Source organism: Lampris incognitus, chromosome 1 (genome assembly GCF_029633865.1).
Source record: "Lampris incognitus isolate fLamInc1 chromosome 1, fLamInc1.hap2, whole genome shotgun sequence".
NCBI lineage: Eukaryota > Metazoa > Chordata > Actinopteri > Lampriformes > Lampridae > Lampris > Lampris incognitus.
The window spans coordinates 112,779,817-112,802,368 of record NC_079211.1 but is presented as its reverse complement, the minus strand read 5'-3'; the positions used below and the strand labels follow the sequence as shown (position 1 = coordinate 112,802,368).

The 22,552-nt window shown below is 46.6% G+C and overlaps 1 protein-coding gene across 1 annotated transcript in view; it reads right to left on the bottom strand.

Annotated features, from left to right (window-relative positions):
- adgrd2 (adhesion G protein-coupled receptor D2) overlaps window positions 1-22,552 on the bottom strand; it is an 89,879-nt gene that overhangs the window by 9,297 nt on the left and 58,030 nt on the right. Inside the window, exon 21 of the mRNA XM_056278983.1 lies at window positions 10,677-10,797. Coding sequence (XP_056134958.1) covers window positions 10,677-10,797 — 121 coding nt within the window. The remainder of the gene's footprint in view (window positions 1-10,676; window positions 10,798-22,552) is intronic.

Genomic DNA, 22,552 nt, shown 5'->3' with positions numbered 1-22,552 from the left:
AGACATTCTGGAAGGCTTCTTGTAGAGGGCTGCCTGATTGCCGCAGGTGTGCCTGATAGATGATGGCAAACAGCTGGTGCAGCGCAGCGCTCGGATGTTTCCGGCACGTCCGAACCCGGAGAGTGGCTTGAACGTGCCAGGGAGGAAGCTCGGGGCAGTGTAACCACAACAGGAACCCCCCTCCTACGGGAGACAGCGGGCGACCATCCGATGGCGTTGGGGTGGGCCCGATAGAACTCCTCCACGAGTGCGGGGCTAGCCAGGTAGGACCGGAGAACCCAGCTGCGGTCCTCGGGCCCATAGCCAACCCAGTCCACCAGGTATTGGTACCCACGCCCCCGGTGGCGTACGGCGAGCAGCCTGTCGACTTCCCAGACCATGTCACCACCGTCAAGGACCCTGGGGGTTGGAGGAGCTTGGACAGGGGGAGACAGGGGGCTGGAGGCTACCGGTTTGAGGTGAGAGACATGGAACACGGGATGGACTTTGAGTGAGGTACGGAGATGGAGACGTACAGCCGAAGGGTTGACGATGCGGTCGATGGTGTAGGGGCCGACGTAGCGGGGAGCCAGTGTCCGATTGAGGGTAGGGACGGGCAGGTCCCGGGCCAGGAGCCATACCCTCTGGCCATGTCGATAGGCTGGGGCCGGCACTCTCCGCCGGTTGGCGCTGCGCCGAGCCCACTCTGTAGCTCGCAACATAGCGGCCCGGGCGGTCTTCCAAACACACCAACACCGGAGGAGATGGGCCCTCGTGGACGGGACCGCCACCTCCAACTCCTGACGGGGGAACAGAGGGGGTTGATAACCAAGGGAACACTCAAAAGGGGACAAACCAGTAGCCGAAATCTCCATTGTGTTGAGCGAGTACTCCACCCAGGGCAGGTACTTGCTCCAGGAGGCGGGGTTGCTGGTGGTAATGCAATGCAAAACCAGCCTCCAGGGCTTGATTGGCTCGCTCTACCTGCCCATTGGTCTGGGGGTGATACCCGGAGGAGAGGCTGACCGTGGCCCCAATCCCCTTACAGAAGGCCTGCCACACCTTAGAAGTGAACTGGGGACCATGGTCAGAGACAATGCCAAGTGGGATCCCATGGAGGCGGACGACATGGGAGACAAGAAGGTCCGCCGTCTCGGCTGCAGAGGGGAGTTTGGTGAGGGCGACAAAGTGGACAGCCTTGGAAAACAGGTCAACAATGGTCAGAATGGTGTCATTGCCTTGGGACAACGGGGAGGCCAGTTACAAAGTCCAAGGCAATGTGGGACCAAGGTCGTTCGGGGACAGGAAGGGGGTGCAGGAGACCTGCTGGAGGGCGAAGGGCAGCCTTGCTGCGGGCGCAGGTGGTGCAGTCAGCCACAAACTCCCTGGTGTCTGCCTCCATGGTGGGCCACCAGAAGCGCCTGCGGATGAAGGCCACCGTCCGGTGGACACCGGGGTGGCAGGCAAAATGGCTGGAGTGGCCCCACTCCAGCACCTGGGGCCAGACAGAGGGAGGCACAAATAGCTGGTTCCAGGGTCCGTTGCCTGGGTCGGGCTGGGCGCGCTGGGCCCTTCTCACCACCGATTCGATAGCCCAGGTGATGACACCCACCACCCGGATCGGGGGAAGGATGGTGTCTGGTGAGTCAGGCGACCCCTCGGGAAACAGACGGGAGAGGGCGTCTGCACCGACGTCCTGCCGGGGAGGCAGCTCGGGGCGGTGTAACCACAACACAAATTTCTTATTGCTATTGATTGCCGGTATATATCGCTATTGTTTTATCACCCAGGCCTAGTGATGGCTAACCATTTTGTGTTATGAGAAGTTTGACAACCCAAATGTTGACAAATGGAGGATCCTACTTATTATTTAGCACAAGAAAAAGCAAGGGAGCGTGAATCATTGTCATCAAAGAAGCAAAAACATGAGGAAGCGAAACAAACTCGGGACAGTTGATGGCAGAAAACCAGGACAAACATTGGTGTGGCCTTTCCCAGATGGAAATTGCTTATGAGGGACAAATGTTTTCAGAGTGACGCCAAAGTTGTCGGTTTTCTGACAGGTTTAGATCTACCAATCTTAATACAATTTGTTGTTTGACAGCTTTAGCTAGAACATGGCCATGGGTATTGCTACCAAAACAAGTCAATGTTGAAAAGTATCTAATTGCTACCAGGATTATAATTTTACATTTATGTGCCAAAACGAGACTTTATCTTTGTTATTTGGACCCAAAAGACCTGACAATGTTATCAAGATCAGCCCACAGCTGCTGAAAATGATTACCAATGAAAGTGTAACATTAAACAAAAACAAAAAAATTTGGAGCTCATTTCAGCCAACAACTAACATTATCAAACTCCCTGGGTGCTGCATTTGCCCCCTCCTCCTATACAACAGGATGGGTTAAATGCAGTCCTATTGCTTCTCATGGATCGCCACCTTGTCGTGGTGGAGAAGCGTGCATGTACTAATGATCCCAAGAGCTATACCGTCCGGAGCTTGGCTCCTGGTAGGGTCACTCAGGCAGATAGGTCAAGGGGGCGGTTCCAGATGAAGCGCGATCGAACAAAGACCTCAATGGTGGAACTGGCAGAAGATGTCTTCAAGCCACAATACCAGTGAAGGCAGATGAAGGCTGCAACAGAAGCTGGTCCCCAATCATCTTGGTTCTCCATGCCATTGGACTCTTGCCATCCCTCATCAAGGACTGTGTGGTGGCTGCAGGTGAAACAGCCACTCCACATAAAAAGCTGTCATGCACAGGCATCCTCCACAAGGATACCCACGAGGACTTAGAAGGAGGACAGTCCTACTTGACCCCGAATGACTGCAGATGATGATGATTAACTGTTGATATTTTTTGTTATGATTGCTACGTGATTCTGTTCCCTAACCATGATTTCACTGGCAGCCATACCAACATGTACCCTGGCTCTGCCAAATGATGGAAGCTAAGCAGGTATGGGCTTGGCTAGTACTTGGATGGGAGACCTCCTGGGAAAATGAGTTGCTGCTCGAAGTTGTGTTGGTGGGCCAGTGGGGGACAATCTTCCCTCTGGTCCTAATAAAAACAACGAATATCAAATCCCAATGCCCCAGTGCAGTGACGGGGACACTGTGCTGTATGAGATGCCGTCCTTCGGATGAGGCATTAAACCGAGGTCCTGACTCACTGTGGTCATTAAAGATCCCATGGGACTTTATCGCAAAGAGTAGGGGGTTCCCCGGTGTCCTGGCAAAAATTCTCAACCTGGCTCTCTCTCCATCTGGCCACCTAATCATCCCCCCATGTAATTGGCTCAATGACTCCTTCCTCTCCACTTCAAACTGATGTCTGTTGAGCGTTCTGGCACAAAATGGCTGCCGTGCATCACCCAGATGGTGCTACACATTGGTGGTGGTTGAAGTGAGTTTCCCCCTTCAATGTGAAGTGCTTTGGGTGTCTAGAAAAGCACTATATAAATGCAATAATAACAATAATAATAATAATAATAAGAGCTTGATGTCCCAGAAATTCCACCAACAGAATATGAGGCAACTACCATCTACGCCAAATGAGTGAAGCAGCATGAAAACACCATGGCCAGCAGCAACTGCAAAAAACCTGGGAGGACAAAGCAATGCACAAGAAGTACCCAAAAAGAATGAAAGACGCAGATGTGGACCAACAAAAGATACACCAGTGGCTGAGGAGCACCGGACTGAAAGAAGAGATGGAGGGCCTGATAATCGCTGCACAAGACCAGAGCCCTGGCAACCAGATCCTATCACCATCACATCATCAAAGATGGAACAGACCCAAAATAAAGAATCTGTGGAATGTACGAAGAAACCAGCACAACAAGGCAGCAGCATACCTGCACTGGAAGATCTGCAGGAGTTACAAGATCAAGATGACTGAGAAGTGGCTTGAACATCAGTCAAAAACGGTCACTTAGAACAATGACATCACCAGCCTCTGGGACATGCCCATCCACACTGACAGAGAGATAAAAGCCAACAAGCCCGACATCGTTATCAAGGACGGGAAGCAAAAGAGGTGCATGCTCATCGACATGGCAATACCATCCGAAAAAAACACCTCAGTGAAAGTCACAGAGAAGCTGACCAAATACAAAGACCTGGAGATTGAAATCAACAGGATGTGGGGAATGAAGCAGAAACAACATCAGTGGTCATCGGAGCTCTAGGACTCATGAAGAAGGGAATGGAAAAGTTCACCAACCGTGTCCCAGGAAACATCAATATTCATGCAGTCCAGAAGATCGCCCTACTTGGAACAGCCAACATATTATGACGAGTACTGTTAATCAAGTAACATTGCTCTATAGTGCCTCAGGTCCATAGTTTGGACCCGGCTCTACAGAATGTAAAACAGGAAACACGAAAGAAATAATAATAATAATAACTTATTATTATTATTATTATTATTATTATTATTATTATTACTATTAACCAATCTATTCTGTTTCTATCAGATTGATGTGCATAATGTAAGATAGACTAGCCTATAATTTAGGCAATGTGTGGCATGTGTGCTATGCACCTGCATCCTGTATGCCGTATCTTGTGTGGTATTGATTGTCATTTTATTTAGGCCTGCAGTGTTTCAATTCTATTTTTGGAAGGTGTTGAATAAAGGTGTGATGGGTATACAGTATTATGATAATAATAAACTTTATTTATATAGCACTTTACTAAACAAGGTTACAAAGTGCTTCACAGAACAGGATAACAATGACATACAAAAAAACCCCACTCAGAATAAAATAAATAGCTCTAACAGATAAAACCATAAAATAAGGACAAAAGGGACGAAAGCACTTTCTTAATCAAAACAGTTACAAAAATAAGTAAGAGTAAAAATAAAAACAGCATAAATAAAACAAATATCAAACATTTGTAAAAGCTTTCACAAAAAGAAAAGTTTTAAGATGAGATTTAAAAGAAGTTAGAGACTTGCTTTGTTTTAGTTGAATAGGAAGAGAGTTCCATAGTGTGGGGCTCTTAACAGCAAGAGTCCGATCACCCTTTGTGACAAAGTGAGACCTGGGAGTAACTAGCAGGGCTCCATTTGCGGATCTTAATGGTCGAGACGGCGTGTACCAGGTCAATAAATTGGAAATGTAAGAAGGAGAAAGACCGTTTAAGACCTTAAAAGTGAGCAATACAATTTTAAAATGTATCTAAAATATAACAGGGAGCCAGTGTAGGCAGGTAAGCACAAGAGGGATGTGGTCATGTCTCATTGTCCCAGTAATGAGCCAAGCAGCGGCGTTATGTACAAACTGCAGATGGTGGAGGGAGCCCTTGCTGATGCCTGAGTAAAGTGTGTTGCAACATTCAAGCCGAGAATACATAAAAGCATGTACAACTTTTTGCAGATTGGCATTTGATAAAAACGACCTAATTTTGGAGATTACCTTGATCTGGAGAAAAAGAGAAAGCATGACTGAACAACATGTTTGCTTTGATGATCAAAACCGAGGTTAGCGTCGAGTATTACTGCAAGATTCCTGGCAGCCTGCTTAAGACTACCTGACAGACCACCAAGATTAGCACCAAAAGGGTTAACGGAATTTGGGGGACCAAACAGAATGACCTCAGGCTTATCATCATTAAATTTAATATAATTTTCAGACAACCAGGATTTAATGACAGAGGCAAGTTGTGAGATTCGTTAGGATCTGTGGGTTTTAGTGGCATGTATAACTGAGTGTCATCAGTATAAAAATATTATCTCCTCAAAGGAGATAAAATTACCGAAACTAACAGGATGGCACTTAAGACCTACAAACCCCAATTCCAATGAAGTTGGGATGCTGTGTAAAACGTGAGTAAAAACAGAATACAATGATTAGCAAATCCTTTTCGACCTATATTCAATTGAATACACTACAAAGACAAGAGATTTAATGTTCAAACAGATAAACTTGTAACTTATAAAAAAAAACAGCTAGGCCACCCCTCTTCCAGGGGGCCTAGGAATATGAACATATGCAAAAACAGAGGGCTTAGCCTCAATCAGGGGAACAGTGTCCCCTGGGGACAGCCATGTCTCAGTAATCATGAAAAAGTCCAGATTATTAGTAACAACAAAATCATTAACGATAAAGGACTTATTACCAAGAGATTTTTCATTCAAGAGGCCAAAATTGTTTGGCGTCAAAGCAGAGTGAAAAGCAACAGGAGTACAGCAAATAGGACGCAAACTGCAGAGATTTGGTCCAGATATTTGGTTGTTGTTGTTTCTACTATTCGATGCGTCTTGTGGATGAGCGGCACGGTGCCTAATAACTGTCTGATTGGGGAAAACACCTGGTGAGAGGGTCAATGACAGTTGAGGCCAGTCGGGGAAGCTACTGGGCAGAATAGTACTATGGGGTGCGACCATAGGTGGAAGTGGAGGTTCCGGGACAGAATTACTATGATGTATTACCATAGTGATGTTGCCTTGAGGATGTTTTACTATGTAGTAGCCATTTGCCTGTTGTGTTTAGTGTGGCTGTTGTCTTGCTAGCCGATGTTTGGTGCAAGACCAACAGTTGAGGCTGTGGGCATGTTCCGATGTTATCACGTGATGTAACCTAGGTCTGGTCTGTTTACTAGCGTAGCGCAAACCATGGCTGATTCACTGTGTGGATTTCTTTTTTGTTCGCCAAGTGATGTAAAAATATTGCAACGGTGAATTCTTCTTCTGTCTCTTTGTGTTACCTGCACAACTAGATTTTCCCTGGAAGAAGTGAAATGTTATTGCCAGTATTAAATATACACTCACCGGCCACTTTATTAGGCACACCTGTCCAACTGCTCGTTAATGCAAATTTCTAATCAGCCAATCACATGGCAGCAACTCAATGCATTTAGGCATGTAGACATGGTCAAGACGATCTGCTGCAGTTCAAACCGAGCATCAGAATGGGAAAGAAAGGTGATTTAAGTGACTTTGAACGTGGCATGGTCGTTGGTGCCAGACGGGCTGGTCTGAGTATTTCAGAAACTGCTGATCTACTGGGATTTTCACGCACAACCATCTCTTGGGTTTACAGAGAATGGTCCGAAAAAGAGAAAATATCCAGTGAGCGGCAGTTCTGTGGGCGAAAATGCCTCGTTGATGCCAGAGGTCAGAGGAGAATGGCCAGACTGGTTCGAGCTGATAGAAAGGCAACATTAACTCAAATAACCACTCAATACAACCGAGGTATGCAGAAGAGCATCTCTGAACGCACAACACGTCGAACCTTGAGGCAGATGGGCTACAGCAGCAGAAGACCACACCGGGTGCCACTCCTGTCAGCTAAGAACAGGAAACTGAGGCTACAATTCGCACAGGCTCACCAAAATTGGACAATAGAAGATTGGAAAAACGTTGCCTGGTCTGATGAGTCTCGATTTCTGCTGCGACATTCGGATGGTAGGGTCAGAATTTGGCGTCAACAACATGAAAGCATGGATCCATCCTGCCTTGTATCAACGGTTCAGGCTGGTGGTGGTGGTGTAATGGTGTGGGGGATATTTTCTTGGCACACTTTGGGCCCCTTAGTACCAATTGAGCATCGTGTCAACGCCACAGCCTACCTGAGTATTGTTGCTGACCATGTCCATCCCTTTATGACCACAGTGTTCCCATCTTCTGATGGCTACTTCCAGCAGGATAACGCGCCATGTCATAAAGCTCGAATCATCTCAGACTGGTTTCTTGAACATGACAATGAGTTCACTGTACTCAAATGGCCTCCACAGTCACCAGATCTCAATCCAATAGAGCACCTTTGGGATGTGGTGGACCGGGAGATTCGCATCATGGATGTGCAGCCGACAAATCTGCAGCAACTGCGTGATGCTATCATGTCAATATGGACCAAACTCTCTGAGGAATGTTTCCAGTACCTTGTTGAATCTATGCCACGAAGGATTAAGGCAGTTCTGAAGGCAAAAGGGGGTCCAACCCGGTACTAGCAAGGTGTACCTAATAAAGTGGCCAGTGAGTGTATGTACTAACAGTAGAATGTTTCTTGCAGTACCCCTGCATTTGCCGTACATGCCCATGTATATGTGTGCATGTGAAATTTGGAGTATCGCACCGGAAAATAGGGCTCCCCTGGATATGAGGCAGCAGAGAGAGAGAGGCGCAAGGATTGGCATTGGAATGTTCATGTTACTTACTGCAGCTTACAGTGGTGTGAAAAAGTGTTTGCCCCCTTCCTGATTTCTTATTTTTTTTGCATGTTTGTCACACTTAAATGTTTCAGATCATCAAACAAATTTAAATATTAGACAAAGATAACACAAATTAACACAAAATGCAGTTTTTAAATGAAGGTTTTTATTATTAAGGGGGAAAAAAATCCAAAGCTACATGGTCCTGTGTGAAAAAGTGATTGCCCCCTAAACCTAATAACTGGTTGGGCCACCCTTAGCAGCAACAACTGCAATCAAACGTTTGCGATAACTGGCAATGCGTCTTTTACAGTGCTGTGGAGGAATTTTGGCCCACTCATCTTTGCAGAATTGTTGTAATTCAGCCACATTGGAGGGTTTTTGAGCATGAACCGCCTTTTTAAGGTCATGCCACAGCATCTCAATCAGGTCAGGACTTTGACTAGGCCACTCCAAAGTCTTTATTTTGTTTTTCTTAAGCCATTCAGAGGTGGACTTGCTGGTGTGTTTTGGATCATTGTCCTGCTGCAGAACCCAAGTGTGCTTCAGCTTGAGGTCACGAACTGATGGCCGGACATTCTCCTCCAGGATTTTTTGGTAGACAGCAGAATTCATGGTTCCATTTACCACAGCAAGTCTTCCAGGTCCTGAAGCAGCAAAACAGCCCCAGACCATCACACTACCACCACCATATTTTACTGTTGGTATGATGTTCCTTTTCTGAAATGCGGTGTTATTTTTACGCCAGATGTAATGGGACACACACCTTCCAAAAAGTTCAACTTTTGTCTCGTCAGTCCACAGAGTATTTTCCCAAAAGTCTTGGGGATCATCAAGATGTTTTCTGGCAAAACTGAGATGAGCCTTTATGTTCTTTTTGCTCAGCAGTGGTTTTCGTCTTGGAACTCTGCCATGCAGGCCATTTTTGCCCAGTCTCTTTCTTATGGTGGAGTCATGAACACTGACCTTAACTAAGGCAAATGAGGCCTGCAGTTTTTTGTGGGGTCTTTTGTGACCTCTTGGATGAGTCGTCGCTGCGCTCTTGGGGTAAATTGGTCGGCCGGCCACTCCTGGGAAGGTTCACCACTGTTCCATGTTTTCGCCATTTGTGGATAATGGCTCTCACTGTGGTTCGCTGGAGTCCCAAAGCTTTAGAAATGGCTTTATAACCTTTTCCAGACTGATAGATTTCAATTACTTTGTTTCTCATTTGTTCCTGAATTTCTTTGGATTGCAGCATGATGTCTAGCTTTTGAGAATCTTTTGGTCTACTTCACTTTGTCAGGCAGGTCCTATTTAAGTGATTTCTTGATTGAGAAGAGATGTGGTAGTAATCAGGCCTGGGTATGGCTAGAGAAATTGAACTCAGCTTTCCAAAGATGTGATAAACCACACTTAATTCATATTTTAACAGGGGGGGGGGGGGGTGGGGGGCAATCACTTTTTCACACAGGGCCATGTAGGTTTGGATTTTTCTTTTCCCTTAATAATAAAAACCTTCATTAAAAAACTGCATTTTGTGTTTACTTGTGTTATCTTTGTCTAATATTTAAATTAGTTTGATGATCTGAAACATTTAAGTGTGACAAACATGCAAAAAAATAAGAAATCAGGAAGGGGGCAAACACTTTTTCACACCACTGTAAATGTAGTTGCTAATTATGCATTTAATTTGAGCAAATCTTTATTAATGTTACTATTCATGTTCTATTCATGTTTGCAAACGTAGTTGTTAATCAAAACTTAATGTAAAGTGTTGTGTGTATATATAAATAAATAAATAAATAAATATATATATATATATATATATATTCCTATTTCCATATCTTATTTAACCATAATCCAACCTCTTCTCTTATAGCAACTGTGAACCCTATGCCATAAAATATTTGTCCAAATCCTGATCATAAATTTATAATAACCAGTCTTATCTCATACCGTCTGTTCTCATATCATTAACCTATTTTCTCTAAAGTACCACATTGGACTAATGGACTGATGTGGCAGCCTGGTTTATTGCATGTGTTACCAACAAACTGAATCAAAATGGATTCCTTTCCTTTTTTTGGGGTAAGTACCACATCCTATACCCTAACCAACTACCTCTTGTCATACAACAATAAGCCCTTCACGTTCACCATCTCACTGACCTTGAGGCAGTCAATTAGACTGAGCCCTGGTCGTTCTGCTTTGGCAAAGCAATTGATGAAGGCAATTGGGTAAAAAAGAAAAGAAAATAGGGCCATGAACACTATACACACTCCACATCATAGATCCCCATATGAACCACATAGTCTGATAATGAATGACCCAATTCCAAACACGCCATATAATGAACTTCCTCAGCATTAATCCATGCCTGCTTTTACATGTTTAACGCTGCTGTCAATGAGCCAATGAAACGGCAGCATTCCATGGCAATATCATGTTCACGTGTAAAAATGTTAAGCAATTAGCAACACTTGTGACAAGCTGGCTGTGACCCTCGAGTGTCCACATACCCTATGTGAATTCAAAGGGTGTCTTAATTTACCTGGAAGGCATTGAGAGCGATGAAGACGTAGGCTATTATCATGGACAGGTGTACCAGGACTCCGCACAACCACGTCAGACCCAGGACTGGTAGCAGAATGAGAACAGGCCGGGTCACTGCCCTACATACACACATACACACACACACACACACACACACACACACACACACACACACACACACACAATGGCAGAGATATGGGTTTGATCAGGATCAGGAACACTTTACTTATTTGTGGTGCACAGCAGTGCACCACAAATACAAAAACACATATCCAGTAACTACAAGGATACACATATCCAAACTAACACATATATCCAAACTAAACAAAAAAAATCCCTGTCCAAGAGAACAAATGCAAGCCAGGATGACTGTCGGAACTGCCGGTCTGCATGGGCTAGCAGTTAGCTTAGCCTGCCCCGCTTCCGCGTCCTGTCAGACTGCCCTAAGTGTTGCCAGGCTCCCTCAGCTCTCCCAGCCAGACACCCCCGACACACCTCCCCGCACTCCACACAACAACACCAAAAACACCACAGTCAACGCCAGGCGAGGCCTCTGCCGCCACACCGCCCTCGGTGTTATCGGAACTTCTGGTCTGCATGAGCTAGCAGTTAGCTTAGCCTGCCCCACTTCTGTGTCTTGTCAGACCACCTTTGGTGTTTCCTCTTTGGGCACAGCTCCAGGCAGGGCCGTGGTCCCTGGGCCCACAGGATGCAGCAGACCAAGCTCTCCCAGAAGAAGACAAAATTTAGATGCAGATGTGGACAAAGACACTGCATGGACGGCACTGGGTGAGGCCGCTGCAAACGTGAATTCGCGCCATCATCTTCCCACACTGGAAGCGGAAGTTGTTGCGATTTAATTCAACCCTTTCATGACAAAATGTTTGATATGGCGTTTTAGTGTTTGATTATCATTCTATATATATATATATATATATATATATATATATATATATATATATATATATATATATATATATATATATTTTGGATTTTGAGCTTTTTAGATACATACAGTAATACAAGAGCATAAGATGAGATTTTCCTTTTGAATTAGTTTCCTCTTTGAATCCTCATCAAACTATCCATCTCTGCACAGCCATGGATTTTACCGCCTACCACAGTCATGCACCTATTTCTTTGCAATCATCCTTGGTGCTTATACGGCCAATACCATTTCATGGGGCAAGGCAAAAAAGGTTGCCTTTGTTCAAATGACTATTGTTGTCACGCCACTGCACCTGGGTAGAGAGATTGAGTTTTCAGTCTGCACTGTGACTGCAAGGACAAAGCAAGCAGTTCCTTCTTTTCCTTTTATTTTTGAAAGTAATTTTCCCTCTAATCTCCTCAAATCACATAACACTCCAGAGCCAGCACAGAAGGCAGGGCTGGCACAGACGACTACTTTTTATCTGTTTGTAGGGGAATGAGGAGAGACACTGACAATGGAAAACACATCATGGCATTTCCATTAGACCGAGACACACGTAAGGACGGCCAATCACGGTGTAGAGAAGAGTCAATAACAAAAGAGATATGAAGCTGTGCAAAGTGTTTCTGCAGAAATAAAATGCAACATCATTACATACACCACCATGTCCTAATTCCAGACTTATTGTATTATGCTATGGAAATGTATGTACGCAACTATGGTACGGAATGATAACTATGGTATGGAATAACGCACAGTTGGTGGGTTGCTCAGAGTCACATGTCAAAGCAGCAGCAAATGTATTAAGTCATAGAACAACCAGGATTTCACTCCGACCTAAAACGACCATGAGCGGTCAAAATGACGGCTGGTTTTTAAACTCTACATTCTGTCAAGATGAACGCCCGGTTGAGATATTAGTGCATTACACATGTTAGTATGTTTGTTAGGAAACAACCATACAACCATAATACTATTTTTAAACAATTTAAACTTCAGACAGACATGGCTGAACTTGAATAGCAAAATTGAAAAACTGAAAATATTAACAAACAAAACGGAAAACACATATTATTAATCTAACAAACGTAACCAGGCCTATAAAACGTGAAATGTCAAAAAAGAGCTGAAAATAAATATTAAAACAGTCCCACACAACGAAGTTGAAAACTGCCAGGACGACCATGGGCGGTTCACAGTTTTGTAACCTACAAAAAGACTCGCTAGCTGATCGCCAAGGGGTGGGCCCCGTTTAGTCTAGTGGCTAGCGATGCCGCCTTGTGGAGCAGTACAATGTCGGATCGAATCCCGCGGCGGGCGAGAAAGTAGCTTGGTTACATTGGTGGTAGCGGTTGTGTCTGGAGGCGTGCAGATCCTCAAAAGTCTCTTTGGAGCGCGGGAATAACAAAGCGCGAGGGCGCGCTTCCGGGAGAAGGTGATTACTGTAACCTACAAAAGACTCGCTGACCAAAGGGGCCTGGCGATCGGCCAGTCAGTTTTTAAACTCTATATACTGTCAAGATAAATACCCCAGTTAAGATATTAATGCATTAAATATTGTAGCAAATTCGGGGGCCAGTCCAGAAATCGTCACCGCCGGGACGCGAACTCGTATCTTCCACTCGGCAAGCGACAACGTTAACCAGTCGACTAAAGGGTCCGACTCGTTAGTCAAGGACCAACGTGTCTACTTATCCATGCACGTTACACTACCCCCCTCCTTCGGGAAGCGCGCATATCAGTTCCCTCACGCCTCTGGGCGCACGCGCTTCCGATGACCTCACGGTCTCACCATCCCACTTCTGACACCAATGTAGCGAATTCGGGGGGGAACCACAGGAACTGCCGCGGCCCGTATCGCTAACCGCTCGACTAAAGGGTCAGACCCGTCAGCCAGCGGGTCTACTTATCCATGCCCGTTACACTACCCCCCTCCTTCGGGAAGCGCGTCCCCACGCTTAAGCATATCAGCTCCTTCACGCATGCGCTTCCGATGGCCTTACAGTCTCACCATCACAGTTCTGACACCAATGTAGTGAATTCAGGGGGCAATCCGGGAACCGTCGCCACAGCCGGGACGCGAACCCTTGTCTCCCACTCCGCAAGCGACAACGTTAACCAGCCGACTAAAGGGTCCCACCCGTTAGTCAAGGACCAACGTGTCTACTTATCCATGCACGTTACAATCAATATGTTAGTATGTCTGTTAAGAAAATACTGACACCAAATTAAAATTTTAACAACTTTAATACTATTTTTCAAACAATTTAAAATGGCCACTGCCAACACCTGTAAATACTGCAACACGTCAGTGGTAGTCATGGCGCGTCTGTAACGGCGTCTGTAGGATCTAGAGATTTTTCCTGGGGTGGCAAAGGGGTGGCATGAGGTTCAAGGAGGGGGGCAATGGACATTATTCTAAACGTATTATTATTCAAAGCTCGGATTTCATCGAATGTATTTTGTTCTCTACACTACATTACACGGGGTGGGAGGCAAGTCAGAGATGTAGCTGGCTTTTTGGATGGTGTGGGTCTTAATTTGTGAATTGTGGACCCTTTCTCTGTGTAATCACTATCTACAGTATGTGTAGTCTACACTTAAATTGCTTAAAAAGCAATTCTAGGGGGGTGTTGGGGGTATGGTTCCCTGGAGAAAATTTTGAAAAAATTACCCCTCAGATGTCTTCTGGTGAGTTTTGAGGGAATATGGATAAATTTAGTCATACAAAATAGATTTAGGTTATCTGGATTGAAACAAGATTCTAATGCAGGATTGTTGCAATGATGACCATGACTGACTGTCAAAACATTTCCCTCTGATTCAATAAAGACTCAGTCAAGTACCTTCTTAGTCAAAACATTCTTTTTTGGATAATATTTATTGCAATACAACATACAATTTAGCAACTCATCAAAAATTAAATTTTCTGAGGCAAGACCTCAAAATCCACAGGAACTATGGAATTCATATTAAAGGTTGTATCAGCGAGCCTGGCGGATATTGCATGTGTTTTTGTTTGTGTTTATGTTCAAATTTCTTTGCAGACGTTTTTGCCCGATATAACTAATTTTATATTTTGTCTGAGGACCCAACAAGAGACACACAAGAGATAACTCACCCTTACATTCAGTATTCTTTTTAAAAAAAAAAAATCCACGCAATGCTTTGTTATTATTAGTGGTGCTACCAACCCCAGAATGTTTGTCCGGTTTGTGGTGCCTGGGCTGCGTAAAAAGACCAATTTTTTTTTACAGCGCTTATAATGGGATGAGAGTTAGCCAACCATGAGAAGATATTAGCTGAACATTATAAAAAGTGTTTTGTCGCTCAGCATCGCTGATACAACCTTTAACTATAGATAGTTCATCTTGGGCTGAAATGCCCATTTATGGATGCCAGGCATTTGTGAGGCTCCATACTGTACCGGTATGCAGAAAACATGAAAAACAACATTGGTTTAGTGAGCTAAATTCAGGCTAGCCTTGTGCGATGTCTTCATTTTGAACAGTAAATCTTGATTTAGAAACGCACTGACACTGCTATTTCTCTGAAAGTGTTTGTTTTTTCTTTTTATCAGCTTCCTTCAAATGAAAAACAATAATTTGATAAAATTATATGAATGGTTTGATGGCATGGCAACATGGCTTGGGTTGATTGCATGGCAACTTAGCAACTCATCAAAAAATAAAAATCTGAGGCAAGACCTGGAAATCCACAGGAACTATGGAATTCATATTAACTATAGATAGTTCATCTTGGGCTGAAATGCCCATTTATGGATGCCAAGCATTTGTGAGGCTCCATACTGTACCAGTATGCAGAAAATATGAAAAACAACATTGGTTTAGTGAGCTAAATTCAGGCTAGCCTTGTGCAATGTCTTCATTTTGAACAGTAAATCTTGATTTAGAAACATACTGACACTGCTATTTCTCTGAAAGTGTTTTTTATCAGCTTCCTTCAAATGAAAAACACTAACTTGATAAAACTATATGAATGGTTTGATTGCATGGCAACATGGCTTCCAGTTCTATCCAATAACTCTTTTGAGAGCTCTTTTTTTAATGGAATTCTCTTATTTGCAAGATGCTGCTATTTTATTGCACATGACTATACATGAAACTACAGTTAAATCAATTTCAGACGGGCAGTTGCCATGACTTCTAGCAAAGTGTTGAACAAACTCATTCAAATCAACTGCGTTCGCACGGTCACTCAATGCTGAGCACAGCTAAATGGGACAACCTCTCAGTTAACATAGTTGAGCGCAGGTGATTTTTTATGAGTTTAAAAGTGGAAAAACTGCGTTCACATCCAGCTGTGGTAGCTGGTAAAACATCTGCAATCTTGCATAAACGATGCATCTCACACAACACCTCATTAAAAGGGTCCAAATAACCTAGCAGTTCAATTAAAGATGGACAATCTTTTCCATCTCTTTTACTCCTTCCAAGAAGCTTCTTAACCTGATTGAGTTCAGTTTTCAGATCCTCAATATTTGAGCCATATGCCTCAGCAAACAACAAGACAACATCCTCTTTTAGGAAGTGATTGCTAACTGGGTTTAGCCCCTGTAAGCCTTTCATTATATTGCAACTGGATGTAGAAAAACGCTTCTGCATTTCCCCAATAAGGGAGTCCATTATGGGCAGGAATATGCACCTTCTAAAGGCATCCTTCCCATCAACTTGGCTTCTGTGACCAAGTGTGGATGTGACATAACTATCATTTAGTGCTCTGGGTGTGTGTCTGGCTCTTTTTAGTCTAACAGTGATGGGGATGTTGCAGATTTCACATGTGTGGATCACTGTGTTCCACAGCTCATTAAAGTACTCATCATCATTGCGATGCTCTTCAAAGGTCTCCCTGAGGGTCTCAATTAAGTCTACAGCTCTGAGGAGATCCAAGTCTGGTGGCTGTAGCAGCTCAGACAAAAATTTTGCGTCACCAAGCACCTGTCTAAATACGGCAAGTAGCCCAATGAAATTAAGGTCAATTTGACAGAGTAGCCCTCGGGCCTTCGTAGATCTTTCAGGATCAACCTCATATGATATGTCATCTTACACTTTGAGTACTGCAGGCAATCTATCAAAAAGGTTCCTACAGGCAATGCTGCGACAGGCCCATCTTGTGTCGCTGAGACTTTGAAGTTCTCTAGGGGGCCATTAAACATCTCCGCTTGTACTTCAATCCACTTTTGATAGACATAAGAGCCGGAAAGAAACATACAATTGCTGGAGCAAAGAAAAAAACTCCCCAGCCTCATGGACCTTTTTGACGCAATCGACAATGACCAAATTTAAGCAATGAGCAATGCAGTGGACGTAGAAAGCATATTTGGCCACCTGTTTAACTCTTGTCAGCACCCCTGAGCACCTGCCACTCATTACGGCAGCGCCGTCGTACCCTTGGCCCACTAAATTCTCCTTGTATTCAAGGCCATACTGCTCCAAACAAGAGATGATTTTGTTAGCTAAGGAGCTGGCATCCAACTGTTCCACTTCCCAAAAGCCTAAGAAGCCTTCCCTTACGGCTCCATCATAGTAATACCTCAAGACTATGGACAATTGCTCCCTTTTGCTGAGATCTTTTGTTTCGTCACATGATGTAACAGAGAAGTACTGACTAGATTTAAATTCTTTTAGTATGTCCTCCTGGACCATCCCTGCCAGCGTTTGCAATATTTCGTTTTGGATATTTTTGGAAGTATACATCGCATTACGGGGCCTTCTGAAAGTCTTTTTTGAATAAAAGAATCATGACCTCCTACTACGTGCAAAATCTCAAGAAAATTGCCTCTGTTCCTAGACTCATCATTTTCATTATGTCCACGCTGAGCTACACTTTGTGTTGCAGTAAGACGCAATACTTCCCCTATAGTCTTTATGTAATGTTCATTTTCTTTTATCTGTTTGCGATTCTCGTCATTCATCATGCCTAATACAGACATGTTGCGTTTCATCATCTTTTGATGCTCTTGCCATGCGGTCATTGCATTCAAATGCGCCTCAGATTTGGAATGTACTCTAAAGCCACCATCTTTGAAAGTGGCCTTGCGCCAGTTTTTGTATCCCTCAAAAGAGGTATAAACAGTTTTGCCAGATGAAAAATGGTGGCATGCAATGCAATACACAGCATCCATGGTCACTGAATATTCCAACCAAGGATATTCCTCATACCACTGTCCGTGGAAGCTCCTCCTTGCCCCTCCCTGCATGGTTTTGGGAAATACCTTTAAAACAGGTTGTGTCAGATCATCTGCCTTCAGCTTTGATATATCTGAGAAGAGAAAACAAAAACAAAAAAAAAAACACAATCACAGCATTGACAACATGTTACAATTTTTGTTGAATTTATCTAAAGATTTGTTTTAATTTTACAGCCTAGAGTTGGAAAATGTCTTTATTACAGCAGTGATCCATGAGGGCCAGCTTGACATTCGCTGCTCCTAGCTATCACTCCAGCTTAACTTTCACACTCTTCACTGATTTGCCCTCTCTCTCATCCTACATTTCCCTCTTCTTCAGTGGGCCTCTCCAGCCCCGCGTGCTGCTCATGACCCTCGTACTGATCCTGCCCCTCATGCTGCTCATGACCCTCGGTCTGCTCCAGTCTCTCATGCCGCTCCTGCCCCTCGCACTGCTTCTGGCCCTCGGTCTGCTCCAGTCTCTCATGCCGCTCCTGCCCCTCGGTTTGCTCCAGTCTCTCATGCCGCTCCTGCCCTTCGGTTTGCTCCAGTCTCTCATGCCGCTCCTGCCCCTCGCACTGCTTCTGGCCCTCGGTTTGCTCCAGTCTCTCATACTGCTCCTGCCCCTCAGTTTGCTCCAGTCTCTCACGCCGCTCCTGCCCCTCGATCTGCTCCAGTCTCTCATGCCGCTCCTGCCCCTCGGTTTGCTGCAGTCCCTCATGCCGCTCCTGCCCCTCGGTTTGCTCCAGTCTCTCATGCCGCTCCTGCCCCTCGCACTGCTTCTGGCCCTCGGTCTGCTCCAGTCTCTCATACTGCTCCTGCCCCTCGGTTTGCTCCAGTCTCTCATGCCGCTCCTGCCCCTCGGTCTGCTTCTGGCCCTCGGTCTGCTCCAGTCTCTCATACTGCTCCTGTCCCTCGGCTTGCTCCAGTCTCTCATGCCGCTCCTGCCCCTCGCACTGCTTCTGGCCCTCGGTCTACTCCAGTCTCTCATACTGCTCCTTCCCCTCGGTTTGCTCCAGTCTCTCATGCCGCTCCTGCCCCTCGGTCTGCTTCTGGCCTTCGGTCTGCTCCAGTCTCTCATACTGCTCCTGCCCCTCGGTTTGCTCCAGTCTCTCATGCCGCTCCTGCCCCTCGGTCTGCTCCAGTCTCTCATACTTCTCCTGCCCCTCGGTTTGCTCCAGTCTCTCATGCCGCTCATGCCCCTCGGTCTGCTCCAGTTTCTCATGCCGCTCCTGCCCCTTGGTTTGCTCCAGTCTCTCATGCCGCTCCTGCCCCTCGGTTTGCTCCAGTCTCTCATGCCGCTCCTGCCCCTCGCACTGCTTCTGGCCCTCGGTCTACTCCAGTCTCTCATACTGCTCCTTCCCCTCGGTTTGCTCCAGTCTCTCATGCCGCTCCTGCCCCTCGGTCTGCTTCTGGCCCTCGGTTTGCTCCAGTCTCTCATACTGCTCCTGCCCCTCGGTTTGCTCCAGTCTCTCATGCCGCTCCTGCCCCTCGGTCTGCTCCAGTCTCTCATACTTCTCCTGCCCCTCGGTTTGCTCCAGTCTCTCATGCCGCTCATGCCCCTCGGTCTGCTCCAGTTTCTCATGCCGCTCCTGCCCCTCAGTTTGCTCCAGTCTCTGATGCCGCTCCTGCCCCTCGGTCTGCTTCTGGCCCTCGGTCTGCTCCAGTCTCTCATACTGCTCCTTCCCCTCGGTTTGCTCCAGTCTCTCATGCCGCTCCTGCCCTTCGGTCTGCTACAGTCTCTCATGCCGCTCCTGCCCCTCGGTTTGCTGCAGTCTCTCATGCCGCTCCTGCCCCTCGCACTGCTCCTGCCCCTCGGTTTGCTCCAGTCTCTCATGCCGCTCCCGCCCCTCGGTTTGCTGCAGTCTCTCATGCCGCTCCTGCCCCTCGCACTGCTTCTGGCCCTCGGTCTGCTCCAGTCTCTCATACTGCTCCTGCCCCTCGGTCTGCTCCAGTCTCTCATGCCGCTCCTGCCCCTCGGTCTGTTCCAGTCTCTCATGCCGCTCCTGCCCCTCGGTTTGCTCCAGTCTCTCATGCCGCTCCTGCCCCTCGGTCTGCTTCTGGCCCTCGGTCTGCTCCAGTCTCTCATACTGCTCCTGCCCCTCGGCTTGCTCCAGTCTCTCATGCCGCTCCTGCCCCTCACACTGCTTCTGGCCCTCGGTCTACTCCAGTCTCTCATACTGCTCCTTCCCCTCGGTTTGCTCCAGTCTCTCATGCCGCTCCTGCCCCTCGGTTTGCTCCAGTCTCTCATGCCGCTCCTGCCCCTCGGTCTGCTCCAGTCTCTCATACTTCTCCTGCCCCTCGGTTTGCTCCAGTCTCTCATGCCGCTCATGCCCCTCGCACTGCTTCTGGCCCTCGGTCTACTCCAGTCTCTCATACTGCTCCTTCCCCTCGGTTTGCTCCAGTCTCTCATGCCGCTCCTGCCCCTCGGTTTGCTGCAGTCTCTCATGCCGCTCCTGCCCCTCGGTCTGCTCCAGTCTCTCATACTGCTCCTGCCCCTCGGTTTGCTCCAGTCTCTCATGCCGCTCCTGCCCCTCGGTCTGCTCCAGTCTCTCATGCTGCTCCTGCCCCTCGGTTTGCTCCAGTCTCTCATGCCGCTCCTGCCCCTCGCACTGCTTCTGGCCCTCGGTCTGCTCCAGTCTCTCATACTGCTCCTGCCCCTCGGTTTGCTCCAGTCTCTCATGCCGCTCCTGCCCCTCGGTTTGCTGCAGTCTCTCATGCCGCTCCTGCCCCTCGCACTGCTTCTGGCCCTCGGTCTGCTCCAGTCTCTCATACTGCTCCTGCCCCTCGGTTTGCTCCAGTCTCTCATGCTGCTCCTGCCCCTCGGTTTGCTCCAGTCTCTCATGCCCGCTCCTGCCCATCGCACTGCTTCTGGCCCTCGGTCTGCTCCAGTCTCTCATGCCGCTCCTGCCCCTCGGTTTGCTCTAATCTCTTGTGTTGCTCCTGAACCTTGTGCTACTTCTGGCCCTCGGTCTGCTCCAGTCTCTCATGCCGCTCCTGCCCCTCGGGTTTCTCCAGTCTCTCATGCCACTCCTGCACTTCGGTTTGCTCCAGTCTTTCATGCTGCTCCTGCCCCTCACACTGCTTCTGGCCCTCGGTCTGCTCCAGTCTCTAATACTGCTCCTGCCCCTCGGTTTGCTCCAGTCTCTCATGCCACTCCTGCCCCTCGGTTTGCTCCAGTCTCTCATGCCGCTCCTGCCCCTCGGTTTGCTCCAGTCTGTCATGCCGCTCCTGCCCCTTGGTTTGCTCCAGTCTCTCATGCTGCTCCTGCCCCTCGGTTTGCTCCAGTCTGTCATGCCCGCTCCTGCCCCTCGCACTGCTTCTGGCCCTCGGTCTCCTCCAGTCTCTCATGCCGCTCCTGCCCCTCGGTTTGCGCCAGTCTCTCATGCTGCTCCTGCCCCTCGGTCTGCTCCAGTCTCTCATGCCCGCTCCTGCCCCTTGCACTGCTTCTGGCCCTCGGTCTGCTCCAGTCTCTCATGCCGCTCCTGCCCCTCGGTTTGCTCTAAGTCTCTTGTGCTGCTCCTGAACCTTGTGCTGCTTCTGGCCCTTGGTCTGCTTCTGGCCCTCGGTCTGCTCCAGTCTCTTGTGCTGCTCATCTTTGTCTAACTTGCCTGTCCTTTTCTCCTTCCATTTCTCTAGCTTCTCCACCTGTGTCCAGTTCCCCCCTTTTTTTCTTTGGTTGGAAAAACTTAGCTATGCCAAACCTTTTCATTTCTCATCCTACTCTGACCTGCAGTTTGTCAAACATAAAAATAGCATGTTGGTTAAAATCATGTCATACAATTTTAATTCATCTATCCATGTCAACAGAATCTTAATTCTTAGTAAAATATAAATAATTTGACTAGATAGATAGCCTACCTATTGTGTATTCCCATGAGATGTTTTTTTAAACTAACAATGCTGCAGAGCCATGAACAGCTGTTATCAACAATGTTACTGTTTAGGTTCTCTCTAGTTGATCGTGATACAGTAGGTTACAGGTTAGCATCTCTATTGGCTATCTGTTGCATCTGTAGTTCACCCTTTTTCTCATTCTCTTATCCTATTTAAATTCTCAACTTTCCTCATAATTGCCTTATCCTCCTCTATTGTCTTTCTTGCTCCAACACATTATAATGATGCAGCCTTTTACCGCTATACTACGTTGTATCTTTGCTCCGATGCAGTCATGTAAATTTACCGCTCTAAAAATAGACCCTCAGTCACGTCGCGACCGTGTTTACTTTCGGTTTGACGAGTCAGATGGAGCTGCTGTGTCTCGTGAAACCACGTTGAAGCCATGATAATTAGGTCGGCTTTATGCCTTTGTTTTTATGCCTTTAAGTCTACATTTTCACTTGCTGACACTGAAGGGAAAAAAAGGAAGTGAAACGAAACTTGAGGAAAAAATACTGAGGACATGTCCTAACCAACGTTATGCTACGCACAAGCATGGTCCTTATCTGACCTGACCATCATCGAAAAATTCGATGAGACAAAGTATTGCGGATGTAAATAACGTAACAATGAGGTTGTTGAAGGGTTAACTGTCTGATGGACTTTTTCGACGTGGTGGTCAAACTTACCTCCAAACTGCTCAGGAAAATCAGCCTCTCTTCTCCGAACCACTTTGTTGTTGCATGCACAGTGCAGCCTGCTGCCAATGGTGAAATTTCGCAGGGTCGCTGCGCTGATGGTGATGGGCGAAACCATTGTGAGGGGGAGGGGGATTCTAAATCGGCGACTTCTGTTTGAGATGAGTTTGGTGGGG